Here is a 20,655-nt window from a genome sequence, read left to right on the forward strand (position 1 = left end):
TCTGGGTCTCTTCTGATTCCATATAAATTTTAGGATTGTTTTCTCTACATCTGTGAGAAATGCTATTTTGATTGAGATTGGATTAAATCTGTACATTAATTTTGTGCAGCCATTTTTATTTTATTGGTTCTGCCTAATCAAGATCAGAAATTTTTCCATTTTCTGATGCCCTCCTTGATTTCCTCTTTCAGTCTGATATAATTTTCATTGTAGAGGTCTTTCACCTCCTTAGTTAGGTTGATACCAAAGTATTTAAATTTTTTGATGCTATTGTTAATGGCATTGTTTTCCTATTTTTCAGTGAGTTTGTTATTAGTGTATAGGAATGCTATTGATTTTTGTGTTTCTTTTATATCTTGCTATACTGCTGAATTTGGCTATCAATTCTAAGGGTCTTTTGGTGGGGTTTTTTGAATCTTGTAAGTAAAGGATCACATCATCTGCAAATAATGATATTTTGACTTCTTCCATTCCTATACCTATCTCTTTTCTTACTTTTTCTTGTCTTATTGCTCTGGCTAATGTTTCAAGGACTACGTTGAACAGGAGTGGTGATAATAGACATCCTTGTTGTTGTCCTGATTTTAGAGGGAAGGTTTTCAGCTTTTCCCCATTTAAAATGATGTTGGCAAGTTGGTCATAGACAGCTTTTATCATGTTGAGATAGACCTTCTATACTTATTTTCTTCTAGGTTTTTATCATGAATGAATATTGAATTTTGCCAAAAGATTTCTCTGCATCTATTCAGATGATTATGTGATTTTTATCCTTGCTTCTGTTTATGTGAATTACATTTACTGATTTGCATGTAAAACATTCTTGCATCTCTGGGATGAAGCCTACTTGGTCATGGTGTCTGATCTTTTTGATGATTTGTTGCATTCTGTTTGGCAGTATCTTGTTAAAGATTTGTGCATCTGCATTATTAGAGAAATTAGCCTATAGTTGATTTTAGAAGTACTCCTCCTCCCTCATTTTATTAGAAAGTTTGACTATTGGTGTTAGATCTTCCCTGAAGTTCCTGTAGAATTGGCTGTGAAATCATCAGTTTCTTGGTAGTTGTTTTTTTTTTTTTTACTGCTTCAGTTTCATTGCATGTTATTGAAGTGTTCAAGATTTTTAAGTCTTCTTGGTTCAGTTTTGGCAATTCATATGTATCCAGGAAATCTCTCCATTTCTTCTGAGTTCTACAATTATGTGGCATATATCTTTGTGAAGTAGATGCTAATAATTTTCCAGATTTTGGCAGTGTTTCATTTCTAATTGCATTAATTTGTGTCTTTCCTTTTTTTTGGTAAGACTTAGATAGAATTTTAATTACAGTTCTGTCATTTACTAACTCTAACATCCAATAAATTATTTAATTACATAAATTTCTTTATCTGAAATAGGGACAGTAATAGAATCTGTATCATAGAAAGATTTTGAGAGCTAAACAAAATGCAGTATGCCTAACAGAATTCTTGATATATAGTAAGTACTCAAAAAATAGCAATAGCTATTACTTTGATGATGGTGTTTTTAGATGACATGATTTAAAACACACTGTAATTTTCTTGAGGAAAACTACTACTGACTGAACTTCTGTAACTAATGGCAAAATACAGCAGTATCTCAGCATCTAACCTTATCTTCTAAAGTAGTTATTATACAAGATATTTGAGATCTGTATTACCTTATCAAGCACTGTATATGGGTTTTCTGCATTAAAACCAAGAGGGGCGTAGCTTCTGAACCTCTCTCTGAACTCTGCCTGCTTTTCCTGGTGGGAGAGAAAAAAAGCAAATCTCAAAAAAAAAAAAAAAAAAGGTTTCAATAATCTTTGTAAAACGTTTCTTAAAAATAAGCAAACAAAAACTTGGTAACTAGCTTACATCAAATAAAATACATTTTTTCCGTATAAGAGAGACTTCTGCATTTTGGAGAGGTGAAACTTCATGTCTAACTGTTGCTGCAATCTTCTTGGTTGTTTCCCATTTTTCAGGTAATTCCTAAAAAATAAAGGTGCAAATGGGAAGTTAGTTCAATTCCTAATACAGGATTAAATTATTTTAATTACTTTACACTAATCCATGACATCTTTTTATTTTTATATAAAGATTTTATCTGAGGGAGGAAGGAAAGGGGGGAGGAAAAGGGTGGGAGACTGATTAAGACTGACTGATTCCCAGGCTGAGAGCCAGGGTTGAAAAACAGGCTGACTCGCAGGCCTTTCTGGGTTCACACCTTCCAGCCATATGCCAAAGTTTTCTTCATCTCAGAAACAGTGGAAATCTTTTCAAAATACAATTTTTCAAACTGTTTTTGCTACTGTGGGAACAAAATTAAAGTACTCTGCAAATGACTTTACTCAACTCAACAACCAGAAATGGATTTAGCAATTTAACAAGTAAAAAAAAAGAAAAAGACCCTTTGAATATGGGGAAGCAAAGATGAAAATGTGAATCAGTCTCATCCTCACTTTATTCTGGTTCCTTGGGCTCCTCTGTATGTACTCTTTTTTTTTTTTGGTACCGGGGATCGAACTTGGAACCTTGCACTTATGAGGCAGGCGGCAGTACCACTAAGCTAAATCCCCGGCTGTATGTACTCTTTCTTGATGTAGAGTTTTCCCATTAAAGTTGTTTTATTTTAGAGAACCAGAAGTTTTGAAGGGAGTAGAGGCAAAAGGAAAGGGGGTTAATTCCTATTTAATATTTGACAAAAGAAGCAATAAATAGTTCAGCTATCAACTCAACTCTGCCATTCCTGCACATAGTGCAAATAGGTCAAAAGTAAGTTATTTTCTCCGAAGAGCCATGGTGCATAATTACCATCAAAAAGCATTCCTTGTGTCCAGACTAACAAGACATTGTTTCTCTGGATCATCTCCTGGGACACCGAAATTGTTTTGTTGTACAAAATCATCCATAGTGACCAGACTCTACTTGTTTAGCCAAAGTGCAAAATTCAAAGGTTCTACAAACGATTATGTAACCTTCAATAAATATTTGATGAATGATTCAGTAACTGCCAATTATGAAGAGAACACTGTGCTACATATAAATACTTGTACAGTGGAAGGGATGCTTCAGAGTAAAATATATTCTTTACTGAAATCATTATACAACCTTAGTGAGCAAGAGGCACACACAGTAACTATTCTAGATGAAAGAATATGCTAACTTTTACCAGTAGGGCTGGGTGTCGTGGAACCAAAACAGGAGACAATCTGTGTCATGACAGGAATACCTACTCAATCAGGAACCAAGAAGCCCCGACTCAGAAGCCCCTGTCATTCCATTTTGTGTTTCCTCTCTTCAAAATCCTGTGTCCTTAACTGTTCAGAGTCTCATTCTACTTTTCCAAGTCCATTCCACGGAGCCCTATTACACAGAGTCCTTTCAGGGGCCCCAGCTGGGAAGCCAGGGAGAAGTCACGGCCTTAAACACAGCAGACCTGCTTTATGTGTAGAGATTCCAAGCAGGCTTTCACTTGACAAAAATAAATGTTCCTGAAATCAAAAGACCAGATGATCTCCAAGGTCTATCTAACTGATACGATCCTCTCAAGGAGGTAATATTGAATCTGAGGCTCAAAAGAATGACTAGTTTGACAGACAGAACAGTGTCAGGTCCTTTCAGGTGCAGCTACCTCATCTCACAGGCTGGGGTGCTCATATGGGATCCTAGGGACAGTGAAAGTCACAAAACTAGTAGCAGTCAATAAAGGTTTCTGAGCAGAGAAGGATTTAAAACCTGTAGATTAGAACTTCAATCTCACCAAAGTGGATTATAGTCAGGGTGGAGGAGGAATGCAGTAAGTTAAGAGACTACTGTTGTGGCTGAGGTAAAATGTAACAAGAACGGAATTTAAAACTACATGGGTGAAACAGAAATGGAAAAAAGAGACAGGCTGAAAAGATGCTGTACTCAGAAGTGATCCTGTTATTGGTAAATTTCCTTGAATTTAAGAAACTAATCCTTGAGTTCCTAAGAGCACAATCACTTCTAAAAGGGTCTCTTTTTAGCATAGCACATAGACCAAAATTTGGAAAATGCTATAACATTCATGAGAATGAAGAAGTAGTGTAATTATCAAAAGTTGCATTAATTAAATGAAATTGGCATCCTGTTACCCTTTATACACAACTTGAATCTTATTTTTTTCTCCTGACCAGCCTAAATAGCTTGCATAGTGATATACATAATTAAAGTTGTATTGCTTTCAAAATACTAAAAAGTCTAATATTTTCAATACCACCAGAACCAGAGTGAGCCAGACTTTCATAATACAAATTCTGGAGGCCATGGCTAAAATTCCTCTCATCAGTTATTGATGATTTGACTGGCTTCTCTATATTTCAAGGTGTTATGGTTTAGGTCTAGGATGCACCCCCCCAAAGCCTAATGTATTCAGAGGTGAGGTTTTTGGAAAGTGACTGGATTGTGGGGTGCTGTTCGGAGCTGGGGGCAGATCAGTGGGGGCATGGCCTTGGACTGGTGAATCTTCCTTCCGGGCTCCTCCTCTCTCTTTCTGCCTATGCCAGACCCTTCCTGCTTTGGAGCCAGCAAACTGTGAACTGAATCTTCTAAAAATCGTAAACCAAAATAAACTTCTTCTCCTTTTAAGTTGTGGGCATCAAGCGTTGGGTCCCAATAACAGGAAAGTGACTAAGACAAGGTCCAAAATCTGATTCAAAGAATATCCAAATCTTTCTTTTAAAAAGAGCTATTTATGGTTGGTGCTGCTATGACTACCAGTATTTCATCTATTGGTTTTATGTTTCTGTCAACAGCTAATCATCTCTCTCTATGTCTTAATATTGTCAGTCCTATGAAGTTTTATACAGTACTTAAATAGAATAATTTATACATAGTAATTTTTATAGTCTTTTTAGTCAAGAGAGGACTTGTAAACACACTGTTGCACTTAAAACTCACAAAACAAAATGAGGGATTTAAAATGGGCAATCACTGTGAAAAATCAGATTGGCAGTTCCTCAAAAAGTACACGACTACCATATGACCCAGTAATTCCAATAATTCCACTTCTAATGTATACAAAAAAAAATCCTAGTAAAACAGGTATTCCAACAAATGCTAATACACTAATGTTCACAGCAATACTATTCATCACAGAAAAAAAATGGAAACCACCCAAATATCCATCAAAAGATGAATGGGTAGGCAAACTTCAGTAAAAGCAAACAATGGACTTTTATTCAGCCATAAAAAGGCATGTAGTATTGATACAAGCAAAGAAACTCTGGAAGCATTATGTACATCAAGTGAAAGAAGCGAAGCATAAAATAAGTTATACTGTATGATTCTATTTATAAAAAAATTAAGAATAAGGAAACTGGACGCAGACAAACATGGGCAGTTACCAAGGTTTAGAGGGTAGAGGGTGGCTAGGATGGGAGGAAAAAAGTGAAGACTAACAACTAATGGGAACTGAGTTTCTTTTTGGGATGAGGAAATTTTTTGCAACTAAATAGAAGCAGTGGTTGCAAAACATTGTGAATATAGTATACTAAACATCACTGAATTATATACTTTAAAATTTACTTTTATATTATCTCAATTATAAATCTCACCTGAATGAGAGAAAGAACAGAAAGTGAGAACTTGGAGAGAACTAGTACAAAATTTTTAAAGAATCACAAGAAATGCTTTATTGAAAAGGAAGCATGCTCTAAGACATTAACTAGCTGAGGTAAGCAGATGAGATGGACTCATACAGTTCTTGAAAACAAACCTACATTTCAGTTCTGGGCTCAGACCACTGAACTACATGAACTAGAATCCCATGAAAGTTTTTGGCTTATGTGTCCACTGATCTCATATTTCCAAAGTAAATGTAAGCCCAGCCTGGAAGTCTACACACAGACAAATACCATCTACAAGAACTTCAATACAGCAAGAGAACAGAGCCTCAATTTTGAGATCTTTGCTCATGATTTCAGATATAATTAAAAAGACTTTGATCATCACTTGCACACAGCAGACACCAAACAGAGCATAGAAAATGACAGCATAGAAATCTCTTTGGGAGATAGTGATTTCTTCATCCAAATCAGGCTTCATCCATTTTTTTTATTCTTTATTAACATGCCCAAGATATGTTTCCAGGACTAGGACACTTTTCAACTGACAGGCAGTTTTGAATGAAGAAGAGCAGGGATATAGTCCATGTGAGAAAGTGATGGTAAAACAGAGACTCAAAAGTGACTGAGAGACTTTCTACAACCTCAATATAACTCTGCCAGGAAGGCAGTGGAACCCAGTGGTAGGAGTGATTATTTTGTCATGAAACACCTAGAGTTGCGAATTGGCTGTCTTTGCTACTTGTGTGACTTTGAAAAAGTATAACACTTTAACATTCAGATTCCTAACCTATAAAATGAAAACATTAGTGTCTATAGTATAGATGGTTACAAGAGAGAGTTCATGTGAAAGTCCTTGATTAAGGTGATGTTCAATTTGTGGAAATCATGAGTCCCTAACCTCTATATACCTCCAGCTGAGCATAGACTTGCTCAGGCATCTTCTGGCCATAGCTTTCCAGGAGTGTGATGGTTTCCTTCAGAGGTTCAAAGAGTTCATCAGTAGCTCTCTGTCGGCTTCTTACAGCCAGTAGATTCCCCATGATGTCAACTAAACCATCGTGGTCACCTTCACTTGGTTTTCTTTGAAGTCCTGCATCTGTATCCTTCATAAATTCCTGCAGCTCATTCAGACTATTAAAATATATATAAAATATATATGACACACAAAGTTTGTTAAGTGATTTAGTAGCATGAGAGCTGAATTTTATTTTCACTATGTATCCAATTAAACATTACTCATTAGCTCTATTATGAGATCGGTAGTATTAATTTTCTTTAATCTCTCAATTAGAAACCAGTCAACTTTTAACAAAAGTCAGTATAATTTCAAATACCAAAGTACACAGACTACCTGTCGATGACAAATCTCAACAGATGCTCCTGAAACATCCAGCTCCATTTCTTAATCACATTCAGCAAGGTCACTTTGAATCGTTTCATGTCCACCTTAAACCAACTATTAAAGACTCTGAAGTCATCCAACTTGCTCATCTGAACATACAAAGCTTCATAAATGTCGATCTACAGATTAGAAAAAAAAACTATAATAGTGCCATGAAAATCCAATTACATCAAATTCTAAAGGTTTTTCCTTGCCTGTTCTTTGAATTGTTCAAGAGTTGGTGGCTGTTCAGGAACATCTTCATTTGTGTGAGCATCCATTTCCTCAGATGATGCCGTGTGACCATACAGGAGAAAATGCCTCATGAACTCTGTGCGGTCATCCACCCAGAGATAAGCATAGGTCTCCAAGGAATTTCTAAAGTCTAAGACTTTGTTGATGACATCGCCCACTCTGTTCATTATCTCCTGCCTGGCCTCTGCCAAGCCTAACATGGTATCCATATCATTCTAAAGGAGAAGAAAACCAAGCATTTATTCAAACTAAACTTGTTCTATTGATTATGGCAACATAACATTATCTTCAAACATAACAATTCTTCAAAGGGAGAGTAACTGGCAAAATTTAAAAATCATGTTGCTTTTATCAACTTCTTTCCTTGTGCTTCCCATTACCACAGATTAATGAAACATTAATATAAAAGCTATATCTTTCCAAAAACAACATACCTGGTAATTTGCTATTTCCAGATGTGCTGCTACTCGCTTCATCTGGGCAGACATTCTGAAACTACTGCACAGCATCTCTTCCACCAGGTCATAGATGCCATCCCCAGCCTCTCTTTCTAAGGGAGGTTTAAACACAATCTCAGGGGGCATTAAAATCATTTGTGCTTGAAAAAATGGTGCAGGCTTCAATTGTTTCTCTGTATTCATCAGAAAGAAGTCTAAGTCATGCGCTATAGCCTGAAAAAAGCCTTCCACCACAATATCATCAATGAATTCTACATAAATTTTCCAGGCATCCAGAGAAGGATTGGCTTTGAAGAGCTTCCTGTTCTCCTGGAAACAGACAGGTGTTAACAGGTGAATAGCAACAATGATTATAAAAATGAAAGCTTTGCTTAAATGGCTTGTTAAAGAAAGACTGAATTTTTGTGCATAGCACAGAAACATTCAAATGCTACAATGCAGAACCTTAAGCTAAATGACAAAGACCTAAGCAGGATTTTATAACATTAAGTTCACATACAGTATGCTTTTAAAAGTCCTTCTTTAAAAGCAAAATCAATATGAAGATTGTTGTCTTCAAATAACAATGGAAATATACTAGGTTTCAATGAAATAGTAGACGTGGGTTCTAGTTTTCACTCTGTCTCTAACTCTCCAAGGCCCTGGACTTTCCTTCCAGGGCTCTGCTTATAAATGAAGATATTTCTTAAACTAGACCTTCCAGAAACACTGTTCTGGATATCTAAAGTCCAGGAAGTCAGGGAAGCACTGTGCTCATTCTTGAGGACTCACAATGCGCCTATTATAGCAATCCCATTGAATTTGGTTTGGTTAAATCTTTCCCAAAACTTATTAAAACACAAAGAATATACTTTTTGCCAACCAGCCATGTGTAGCCTGTGGGAAACCTAGCTGGGAAAACACTGGATTGGTGAAGTCTCAGCAAACTTTCGGCTTCCAAAATCTGACATGTGGAGAGCTAAATCCCGCTTGCTCCCTATCAAATCTGCTCTGTCACAGACTTCTTCACCTCATAAACGGAAACCCTCCTCAGTTCCTCAGAAGAAAAACCCCAAAGTCGTCCTTGATTTCTCTCTTCTCTGACTCTCCTGGGAAAATCTTGCTGGTTCTGCCCTTGAAATATATCCAGACAAGGAATAGCCTTTGTCATTTCCACCAGAACCAAGGTGTCATCATTTCTCACCTGGACTCTTGGAGTAAGCCCCTAAGAGTCTAAAACTTCCTTGCTCTGCTCTGGCTTACCTTCAGCAGGGAAAGCCTCTGAGCACAAAGTCTCTAGCTGCTGTTTGTTTCCCTGAGAGTAAAAGTCAGAGTTCTCATAATGGCTACCAAACCTCTGGAATGTTGTACTACTTGACTAGCTAGGAAGCCACCCAAGGATTAAGGAAGCACACTTCTGGGTGTGTCTGGGTGTGTCACAGAGAGGTGGTCTCCAGCCTCTTCCCCTCTGCCACTGTTCTTCAGCTCAGCTTCCTGGCCACTGTGAACTAAGCAGCTTTCTTCCCCCATGCCCTTCCACAATGATGTTTCTGCCTTGCGGTCTGCAGACTGTGGACTGAATCCCTGCAAAACTGTGAACCAAATTAAACTCTTTCTCCTTTATGTTGTAAGTATTGTATCCCAGCAATGGGATAGCTGATTAATACAGATGTGCTCCTAGTCTGTTCCAAGTGTTATCCGTATCCCCTCTCAGTGTTATCCTCAGAAACCCTGTTTCAGGCATGCTGGATCTCAAAGTGATCCTTGGACAGGACGTTCCACCTCTAAGTTTCTGCATTTGTCCTAATTGTGTTAAGATAACCTTTGACCAACATCCACATGCTTTGGCCCCTTCCAGTTCTCTGCAGAAATGTTGCCTTGGTAAAGAGAACTTTCCAACTCCTCCCCAGTATACCTCCCCCTCCCCAGTTCTGCTAGCCCTACCCATCATTTCTGCTCTATTTTTCATCACTGTTCCTGCTACAACTGACATATATATACACATACCCACACACACACATACATCTATACATACACACACATATATACTTTTCTCTTCCTGTTTTCCTTGACTAGAGTATAAGCTCCATAAGACAAAGGACTGTTATATTTTTGGTTTTGTTTTGTTGCATGTGCGTGGTGCTGGGGATTGAACTCAAGGTCTCTTGCACGATAAGCAATTGTTCTGCCACTGAGCTACATCTCAGTTCTCTTCAAATTTTATTTTGAGATGGGGTCTTGCTGCTTTTGAACTCGTGATCCTACTACTTCAGCTTCCTAAGTAGCTGTAAGCACAGGCCTGTGCCACATTACTCAGCCCTCCTGTTTTTCTGTGTTCTTTTCTGTTTTCTCTTAAACCAATCGCCCTAGAATAGTGCTTGTTTCTATTTGAAGAACTCAAATATTTGTTAAAAGCAGAGTTACTTATGGTGTCCTCCCTAGGTGACAGCTGAGAAGCTTCCTAAGATGATATAAATAAGGTATCTGGCATTCAACCAAGAGTGGCATAGCACTCAAAGTGGGAGCAGCTCTGACAAAGACAGGGATCCACCTCTAGCCTTTCTGTTTAGTCAAAACATCTCACACTGTATTCTCTTTCCTCAGGAATGACTAGTGAGGGCTACAGAAAATATAGGCAAGTAAATTCTTCCACATTAAATGCTTACATAACCATTCATAAAGCTCCTTCAGCTTCTATAAGAGTACTACGTATTTTTGGTTTTCTCAAAACTAAATAAAGATCTATAAATTTGGAAATCTTAAAGGCAGTTACCTCTACCAGGTCGTGTATCTTGAGGCCGTCTTCCTGGATTAACTTGTATTTCTTAGCAAACAGGTCCCCCTTGTCCTCCAAAGTCAAGGCTGCCTCCCTGCGCAGCTCACGCCTGGAGAGGAGTGGACACTCGGCCCAGGTGCGCAGGGTCCGCTGGATGTTGAGCACGTTGCTCTGTGTGCGCTCCACCCTGCGCTCCAGCTCCGCGGTGGCTGCCTGCACCTTCTCCATGTATTCCCAACAGTCATCCTGCCACGTTAGCCATGTCGTTGCTGCTTTCAGCTGCTCATCAAGGGCCCCCAGCTCATCTTTGATCAGAGGGTATTCAACTTCCAGAAGGGTCTGTTTCAGCCTATTGTACCCTCTCACAAGAAGCTCCAGGTTCCCAATGTACTGAGCAAAGGAAACCCCAAACACAAAGGGCCAAATGTGTTAGCTCCTTTCTACATCATGCTTGTAATTAAAATTCAAAATATTTCCACTCCAAAGATGCCCTAGTACCAGTAGCTAAAAACACAAACCTTTAAAATAGTATTCTTTTTTCTGAAGATAGCTAAGGCTGATTCTGGTATATCTGATTTCTTGAGCATCAAAAGGTATTTCACTTCTCTTAGTACTGCCACCAGCTAAAGAAAATAAAGGATTACTGTATATTAAAAATATCATTGTATTTTAGTAAGCTGCAGATATAACTCACTGGTAGAGCACTTGCCTACCGTGTAAGAGGTCTTGGGTTCTGTCTCCAGCAATAAAACCAAACAGAATATCATTCTATCTTAGCACAAATTTTATACAGTAGAGGTATATGAGCCCTACTATATTTATAACATAAATTAGGTTTTTAAGTTAATTAAAATTTCATCATGAAAGTTAAGATTTGGGGACTCGTTCAACCATACTTTTGGTGGACAATCGTATATTTCTGTCATAATTTCTTTCAGAGGGAAAATAAGACTGTATATGGTGCTTGTATCAGTGGTAATTTGGATTATCCATAAAATATTTCAATAAATTAGTTTCTATAAACTGGTTTTAAGAAATCAGAAGGTAGAAGGAAGCTTAGGTTCCTAGATCAAATGTTTATGTGTATGCACTATTTTGTCAGCAAAATAAAATAATTCTATTCTTTCTACACACCTTAGGGAAACAGATCAGTTAATGCAAACTCAGAGAGGCTAAGTCTCACACTCCCTGGGTCTCCATCTGTACTGTCAGAAAGACCCAAGGTAATCATTTACACCATCTCCACTGCCTGAAAAGTCAGACACGTGCATAAGCTACTTTTTACTTTTTGGTTATAGAAACTTACAAATAGGCTTGCTCTTTAATGTAAAACATACCTGTGGTAAATAAATGAAAGAGAAAGCTTATTTTGGACCTCTTATCTACCAAGCTAAAAAACTGGAAGATAAATTGTTTAAAATATATGTACACATAAAATACATATATCTTTTTATGTGAACATATTATATTATATAATTATGCACTCACATGCATATATATAGTTTCTTAAAAGGTTTTTATAGTCTCATTGTTACATAACATGCAATGAAATGATCAAATTATTGGAAAAACATGAAATTTCCCTTTGTTTTATGATGTATCAACAGAACAATAAATCTGTTCAATAAAGGCAATAGTCATCCTAGATATTATTTAACTGATATTTTTATGTCTTGTGTTTTTAATAAAAATCTATTTTTAAATTTCAATCATTTTATCTACCATATCCCAGCTTATTTTTTCTTTGAAAGAAACTATGACAAATTCAAATTTACCACTGTGCACCCAAAGCATGACAGATCTTTGTACCATTTAGTCTGTGGATTCCCTAAATCTTAACTTACTTATAAAGTTTTAATTTACTAAAAAACTAGTATAAATTATGAAAATATTCAAAGCCAGAAACCATCTGGTAAAAACTAATGATTCAATTCAGGGGAGCTAACATTTCCTGAGTGTTTGCAAGTGCCAGACACTCTGCTAAAAATGCAGAACACAAGGAAGAAATGAAAAGGACCCTATCCTGAATACGCACTATTTACTGTTTACGGAGGGGGAGGAATAATTACAGGACAAAATACAACAACGTGGGAAACAGATCTCTAAAACAAAAATATACTATAATCGGTTTATATTCCTCACAGCACTGACATTTCCCCCCGCTCCAAAATGTGTAATGGATTAGAAATGTATTTTAGAAAGTATTTGAGCAATATATTTATGGTAAGAATAGCATCTATAACACAACTTAGAAAACCAAATCCCTACCTCTGGGTCAAAGTTGACACTAAGAAAACCGTTTATGGCACTGAATTTAACTAAGGGTTGGTTCAAATTGAATTCACAGATTTCATCCACATTACTTTTCCATTCATTATAGATATGATTTTCAAATTGGTCTAGCAAAGTGATCATTTCAACATACTTCTGATAAAGTGCAGCTTCATCAGGATCATCTGAGAATCTGGAGGAATAAGATGAATAAGATTTTTCCACTTCTCTTTATATTGATAGATTTCAGCTTATTTTACAATACACAATACAACATATTTAAGATATAATTCATTATAAACAATGACGAAGAAAAACAAATACCAAATAAATACCAATTGAATTGTTTTTGCTTTAAAACATATATAGTCATAATTGGATGGAACTCCAAAGATTTTACTAAATATTGATAACAACAAGTTGCCAATTTCTACAAAAATATGAAAAAGCCACAGAAGGATACATAATAGTGTGTTTGTTATTGGATAAAGGGAAAATAACAAAAACCCTAAACATGTTATGAATAAAAAGGAACAGTGAGATAAAAAAGACCTGAAAATACATAAAGTTGAGTCCCACCAAAAAATTCCAAAACCATAATAAAGCCCTCACAATACACACAGCAAGTAAACAAAATGAAATAAGGCAACAACTTCCTAAATGCTAAAATGAACAGCTCCTTGCTCTATAAAAACCCCCACAATATTAGAATAATTGTCCATGTAGTAAGCCTGACTACTTACATATCATGAAGAGATACAAAATTTGACCAAAACATTTGAAGGCGTTCAAGGACCTGTTTGGCCCATTTGATATTCCCAGAGGTAAATGGCATATTCTTGTTAAGAACTACATGTCCATGTTCAATCTGTAAGTTGGTATTTTGGTGAAGAGGAAGAAAGAGAACATTTAGTCAGTGTGCCTTCTAGTCTTGAAAGCAACTGTTCATCTTGGTACTTTTACAATAGTATTAAAAACCCCAACTTGATTAGCAGAAGAGATATGGTTCCAAAGCAAGTTCTCCATCTCCATAAGGGAACCAATTAAATAAAAGCATAAACTTCACTGCCTCTAATATTTAAGTACAATATAGTTCCAGTTGATGGTCATGACCCATTAAAAATTATATTGTGAATGTGCTCAACCTTACACTACTTACCTGTTTAATGTGCTCATTATACAATTGCTTACACACATCCAACTCTGTATTTAACATGTTCACCAGTGTGCTGTAATGTGGGCTAAAAATTTCCATGACAACTGGTTTCTCTAGAAAATTCCCAAATATGGTCAAAAGCTATAAAAATCAAAGTTAAAGAAAAGGTTAATAGCAGTGAGTTTTAATACAAATACTCACCTCACAACTTCCCCCATTATATGACTTTCGCCTCTTACATGACTACAGGAAAAAAAATCCAAAACTCTAAAAATATCCTGCAGTGCCTCAAAATGTAAAACATATTTTTGCATCTTCCTAAAATTTCTATACATCCAATAAATCAAATTCTAGATGTAACTTCTTTTCCTCAAGGGAAATTGAGAGGGGTCAGAAATGAGCCATCATCTGTCAGCTGACCCTGCTCACAGCTAATACTACTTCCTATTGGGTGTTGAAGATGCTTTTCGTATGTCAGTATAGAAGCGAGGTTTATGTACACGTTATTTGTTCTTCCTTCCTACGAATATATTCTTTAGAGATAAGAATATCTAAATCTATATAGAGGACCTCCTGGTCATACTATCAATATTTATACCCAACATACCAGCCACAACAGCTGTTCTGCCCCTGGTTCCCATTGTGCCCATGAGACCTAGTAGTTACCCCGACAGTGGCCCGAGGCAGCAGCGGTCCTGTTTCAAAAAGAGCTACTTCTCAGGTGCATATTTCCTTTGATGTGAGTGTTTTGGCTCATACCAATACCCTGAGTGAATCAAACTGTTTCTCAGAATCAGCAAAGTTATGAATGAGAAAAAACAGACTTACAAGCAAAGGAAATCAACCAAAAGTGGGACAGAAATCAGCAAACAGGTGGTCAGAATATGACCAACAAAGCAGAACTAAAGGGCAGCACTCCTTTTATTCAATGAAGGCCCCTAGGTTCCAAACCAGGACCAGGTTACATGAAGCTGAGTTAAATGAGGCTAACCTACATGCTGCATTTGAGGGGAGGTGATAAGCTGCCCAAATTCATACAGCTATTGACAGAGCTTGAATGTAAAAGCAGGCTTAGTATCTGGGTCCCTACTCCACTATGGAGCCTTTTACCAGTCATTAAGTCACAGTAGTCTTCCTTATCCAAGGATTTACTTTCTGCAGTGTCAGTTACCAGAGGTCAAATGCAGTCCAAAAAGAGCAAATGGAAAACTAGAAATTAAAAATTCATACATTTTAAATAACTTATATTACATTGTTATAATTATTCTATTATCAGTTATTCTATGATTACTATTACTTGCTTTATGTGCCTAATTTATAAGCTAAACTTAACCATGGGTGTGTATGTCTAGAAAAAAAAAAGAGAGAGTATACATCAGGTTCAGTATTATCCATGGTTTCAGGCAGCTAATGAGGGGTCTTAGGACATATTTGTAGCTGGGGGGACTACCGCATTTCATCATTCTGTTACTCTAGTGAACTTTATAATATGCCTACTATTAGGCATCTTAGATATTTTCTTTAAAAGACATCCCAAAATAACTAAATATATTTAAGGTGGGAGAAAAACTATAAAAAGTCATTAGCAAGATGAAAAGGAATACAGATTTGTTCTTTTCCTTGTTTTGTTCCTGTTTTCCCTTAAAACTTATTTTATTCAAAAACCAACTTAATTATAAAAGTTATACAAACTTTTGTGAAAAAATTATACAAACTAAAATGCAGATCTAATTATATCTCAGAGGAAAATTTAGACAAACACATTCTGGATTTTCTCGTGACATTAATTGTAACAAAAACTGCTAAATAGTTTTAAATCCACTTGGTTAGCTGCTACCTAGCAAAATGTAAATTATTAACTTTCTTCTCACAGCCACTGTTTTATTGAGTTTGAGCTTCATGTAAATTGGAAAGCCAACTCTGCTTCATAGATTTAACAAACAAGTGTTCTCCAGAAACAACTGGGAAACACATTTTATACCATCATTTTTAAAACACTTCTTATTGAATTCACAAGTGAAACAAGATCAGAAGTTTTCTGGCTACACCTTGCCTTGCCTATGTGCTTAGTAGTACTTAATTCCAAATGCAACAGAGAAAAGATAGAGAAAATATTCTTTAGGGAATTTGTAAAGCCAAAAAGTGGTAAGACAATTTCAACTTGTCAGTCAGTGTACTTAATTATTCATCATCACAAATATATAAAAATTACCCCCTAGAACGAGAACAAAGGTCACTGGAAGCCCTTGCTTCCTTGTGATAGTACAACTAAGAGCTATTTCATGATGGATATAGATGTTTTCCTTCACATCTACCTAAAACATTAAGAAATGATTCCCACCATGTTTCTTTTCCTAAATATTCCATTTGAGATCTATAAGGTTTACCTTTATTTTTCTTGTACTTCACAGTTTCATAATGAAATGCAGCTTTTTATAACTCTGATGTCACTGTTTAAAGTGGTACATATTTATATTTTTCCCAGCTTTGCTTGTTTTAAGCAGTTTTAAATTTATGACCACCTGAACAATGTACACCCCACAATTTTACAGTTTTCAAATACAGATTGAGTATGCTTTCTATGAAATGTTAGAAGTGTTTTGGAATTCAGACTTTTTGGATTTTGGAATATTTCCAAATACATAATGAGACATCTTGGGGATGAGGCCTATGTCTAAAAATGACATTTGTTTCATATATACCTCATACACATAGCCTGAAGGTAATTTAATACATTTTTAATAGTTTGTGCCTGAAACAAGGTTTCATGGTGTATAACTTTCTATCTTTGGAATCAATCTGGAGCTCAAAAAGTGTTGTATTTTGAGGGGTTTTGAATTTTAGATTATTTTAGATTAGGAATATTCAACCTGTAAATTGTTTAAAGACATTTTTAGACACTCTGTCTTACACACTTTAGCTTTCCTTTATGTGAACATTAGACATTTATTAGGTTTTTGTTTGTTTAGTGAGTGCCTGCACTCCAGATTTTGAAGTATTTTTAAAATTCTCTTCCTGGCCATGTTTCTGCCAAGAATAGACACAAAATTTTCATCTAAAGAAAACAGCCCACAAATATTTCTGCCCTGGCACCAACACTTAAATGTTGGTGCCAGAGTTCATCAACATTTACCTGTGGTTAAGATCATTTTTCCCTTAAAGTATACAAGCCTGTATTGGTTCTTCCATCATGACTTTTCTAGAAGTTTATCCTCAGCAGTATGTCAATATTCAAATTACCAGTTAGTCCAACAGACCTCAAGCAGTTATTAAGTGCCTGCTGTCTCTAAGGCACTGCTGAAGGCAACTCAAGAACAACAAGAGCTATGGAATCATGACCCCCATGGCAAAGTTCATAAGGGCAGGATTGCATCTTAAGTATTTTTTAGTACACAAGGTACAAATACGTGCAAAGTTTTTCAAAACTTCCATAACTATAAGGTAAGAGATAAAATTGTTTAGAAAAAATTAACAATCATGTACTTTAATAGAATCCATATTAATGGTCATGGGAAGGACAAGGAGAAATATTTGAATTAGAGTTCTAATTAGGCTGAATTATAAATCTTTGCAATTGATATTTCATTCTTTCTTCCAGTTATTTACAAAAGCATGAAGAAAATGAGTTCCAATAATAGGAAAATGAGTTCCCATATAGTCCAGTAACTTTACAGACATTAAAAAACATTGTTGAATTTTGTTATAAAGTCAAGAAAAACACTTATGACTCATTTCTAAGAGGGGAAGTTTACAAAAGGTCAGAATACATTGTCCTTCTAAGAGAAATACGTATGCATATATAGTCAAAGAAAAATAGTGGTAGTATTAAATGTCATTTGAAATTACAGGTTGATTTATTTTATTTACAATAGGCTACAAGTTTGGGCTAATAGCATCTCAGTTTTACCAAAGAGTTTTTTTTTAAAAGTGTCATTTGATCCTAACAAAGTCTCCATGTTAAAATGCTCAATTGAGGCCAGAGAACACCAGTAGCTGCATCAATGTTAAGCCAGTTCATTTGAAATTGAAGATCAAAAACCAATAATATTTTAAAAATATATGTCTGCTGTACTGTTTACACAGCCATTCTAAACAAATTGGGCCCTTTATTCCAGGCTATATTTTTCTGGACATCAAACATTCAATTTTTCTTTTGGGATATCACCTAGTTATTAACTTACACTTTTAATTCTCTTCTTTGTCAAGCATATTTTAAATGATGTTCTTATTCCTCATATGTATCGGTTAGCTTTCTCATTACTAAGACACAATACCTGACAAGCACAACTTAAGAAAAGAGAGAGTTTATTCAGCTCACAGTTTCAGGCCATGGTCAGCTGACTCTAAGGCAGGAACATTATGGCAGCACAGCAAAGGAAAGTGGGCTTAGTTCTTGCATAAAACCCAAAACATAATAATTCATTTCCCAAAAGTCTCAACAGTTCCAGAATTTTTCAAAAGTCTAAGTCTCCTTGAGACTCAAGGCAAACACTTAGCTGTGAACCTCTATAAAAATCAAAAGCAAGTTAAATAATCCCATGGTACAATGGGATAGGATAAACATTCCCTTTCCAAAAGAAAGTAATGGGGGGATAGAAAAAAGAATTGGATCAAATCAAGACCAAAACCCAGCAGATCCAGCATCTGAACCACACGGTGGGAAAATGTGAGTTCCAGAGGGCTTTGGTGGCCCCATCCCTTGCTGGTTGCAGCCCACATAGCCTCTCTCTTGAGCTGGCTCCCCTTTTGGGCTGCAGGTTTCCTCAGCAGACATTACCTGTTCCTGGATTCTCTGACATCCTAGGGCCTCTACTGTACCTTTGGCTTCATTCTTAGAGCTTCAAGTATTGTTATCTCAGGGGTTCCAGTCCTGGTCTCCCAGGCCTTTCTTTGAAATCTAGATAGAAACCCCTTTGACTCCACAGCTCTTGCATTCCACATGCTGATAAAATAAGCTGCCAGATCAAACAGTAACCAGTGGCCCCCTGGACCATGGCTGCTGCATTCTCTGAGTGCATGGATGGCTGAGCACAGTGAAATGAATCCTGGGGAACCAGTTCCCTAGGAGGCCTTTTTCAAGCAGCTATCCCAGGGACTCTCTTTTCAAATGAAATGTTTATATTTTTGTACTCTTAAGCTTGTAATAGATGGAGTCTTCCTAATTTTGGAGATGCCTTCAAGGCATTTTTCTTCTTGTCCTTATACAAAGTACTTGCTTGTTTGTTTTAATGGGGCCCTAATCTCTTCAGCAACCACACTTGCTTTGGTCTCAACTTTACACATGATTCCTTTTGGGCCAAAATTTAAGTTTTTTGAATCTTTCTGCTTTGCTTTTTGCTCCCTGTTATCACTATAAATCTGTCTAGGGCCAGGGATTTAGCTCAGTGGTTCTGCCACCTGCCTTGCAAGTGCAAGGTCCCAAGTTTGATCTCTGGTGCCAAAAAAAAAAAAAAAAAATCTGTCTAACAGCAGTCTGCAGTGCCCATGCCACAGCCTGAACTCTGGGCTCCTTTAAATTTCATCCACCAGATTAGTCCATTACCCTTAATTCTAGTCTGCAAAGTCTCAGGACAAAATTTTTTTGTCAGAGTGTAACATACATTGCCTCCAGTCCAACTACCAATGGAGCCTTGTTCCCAACTGAAAAAATTCCTATGCCTGGCCTTTGTAGTGTGCGTGCATCTCCATTTTCATCTCCAAACTCCTCTTGCAAACTGGTTCCAAAGGCTTCTAAATCACATGGTTGGGTACCATCACAGTAATGATCTCACTTCTCTGGTACCAATTTTCTGCATTAATCAGCTTTCTCATCACTGAAAAGCAGTATCTAATACCCACAACCGAAAAGAGAAGAGGTTTAATTTGGCTCAGTTTCAGGGGATTCAGCCCATGTTTGGTTGTCTGCAAGGCAGGGACATCATGGCAGAGAGTACTGTGGAGGAAATCTAGGAAGAGGCAATAGACCACATGTAGTACCCAAGGGCATACACCTCCTTGTCCCACCCGGACACACCCAAAAAGGTGCTCCACAAATCCCCTGGGTAGCTCCTGAGCCAGTCAAGTTGACAAAATTAAGCTTAACTGTCACACTGTATTATAAACATTCATGATGTCCCTGTTCCCTATATGACAAGCTTTCAGTTTTAGTGAACTATCAAAGTGCTTTTGTTTTATGTAATTCTAACACAAACACACACACACACACACACTGTATTTGATTAGCTCTATAACAAAACATTTTTTTAACACCTGTGAGACTGGAATGTATTATGCAATCAATGAAATCATAATGATTTGGCAGCATTTTTCCTTTATTGACACATAAACAGTGTTATGCCCAATAATCAATGATGTTTCATACCTAATGAAACCAATATATAAACTGCTATTTCAGTCTGTAATAAAGTAAGTAGGTAAACCCAACATATGTAAACAATGGTAAAGAAAAGAAACTGTAGAATTACCAGGTATTTTTCACTTTTCACTGTGGCTTAATGTCAAATCAATACTTCATGGGTGAGGCCAAACTTAATCTAAAGGTAATGAGAGCTAAAATACTGTGAATTCCAGAAAAGATCAATAGCTAAATGTCCTAAAAATGACCTTGCCAAACTCAACTTCATTATTTTTTAACACATTAAAGTGTATTATTCAGCGAGCTGAATTTGAGGGGAATGCAACTAAACTAGTTAATACTTTACATAAATCAGAAAAGAATGTATTCACTCTTCATTTAACAATCTAAATTATTCAGTAGTGAAACATTTTCATGGTAGCCTCCTCAGAAC

General features: G+C 36.5%; 1 protein-coding gene across 9 annotated transcripts in view; it reads right to left on the minus strand.

Annotated features, from left to right (window-relative positions):
* Dnah11 (dynein axonemal heavy chain 11) overlaps positions 1–20,655 on the minus strand; it is a 327,476-nt gene that overhangs the window by 256,921 nt on the left and 49,900 nt on the right. For 6 of the 9 annotated variants that reach the window (XM_087206427.1, XM_087206426.1, XM_087206425.1 and 3 more), the window contains exons 10-20: positions 13,871–14,008; positions 13,455–13,579; positions 12,709–12,904; positions 10,959–11,063; positions 10,438–10,830; positions 7,662–7,994; positions 7,188–7,442; positions 6,943–7,112; positions 6,500–6,722; positions 1,876–1,992; positions 1,677–1,763 (exon numbers count right to left, since the gene is read on the minus strand). In XM_087206427.1, coding sequence (XP_087062553.1) covers positions 1,677–1,763; positions 1,876–1,992; positions 6,500–6,722; positions 6,943–7,112; positions 7,188–7,442; positions 7,662–7,994; positions 10,438–10,830; positions 10,959–11,063; positions 12,709–12,904; positions 13,455–13,579; positions 13,871–14,008 — 2,142 coding nt within the window. Of the gene's footprint in view, positions 1–1,676; positions 1,764–1,875; positions 1,993–6,499; positions 6,723–6,942; positions 7,113–7,187; positions 7,443–7,661; positions 7,995–10,437; positions 10,831–10,958; positions 11,064–12,708; positions 12,905–13,454; positions 13,580–13,870; positions 14,009–14,977; positions 20,640–20,655 lie in introns of those variants that run through there. The other 3 variants (XM_087206430.1, XM_087206431.1, XM_087206432.1) reach the window with 3 other exon arrangements.

Source organism: Heterocephalus glaber, unplaced genomic scaffold, assembly GCF_053883595.1.
Source record: "Heterocephalus glaber isolate CG9 unplaced genomic scaffold, H.glaber_assembly_v1.0 deba00000676, whole genome shotgun sequence".
Lineage (NCBI taxonomy): Eukaryota > Metazoa > Chordata > Mammalia > Rodentia > Bathyergidae > Heterocephalus > Heterocephalus glaber.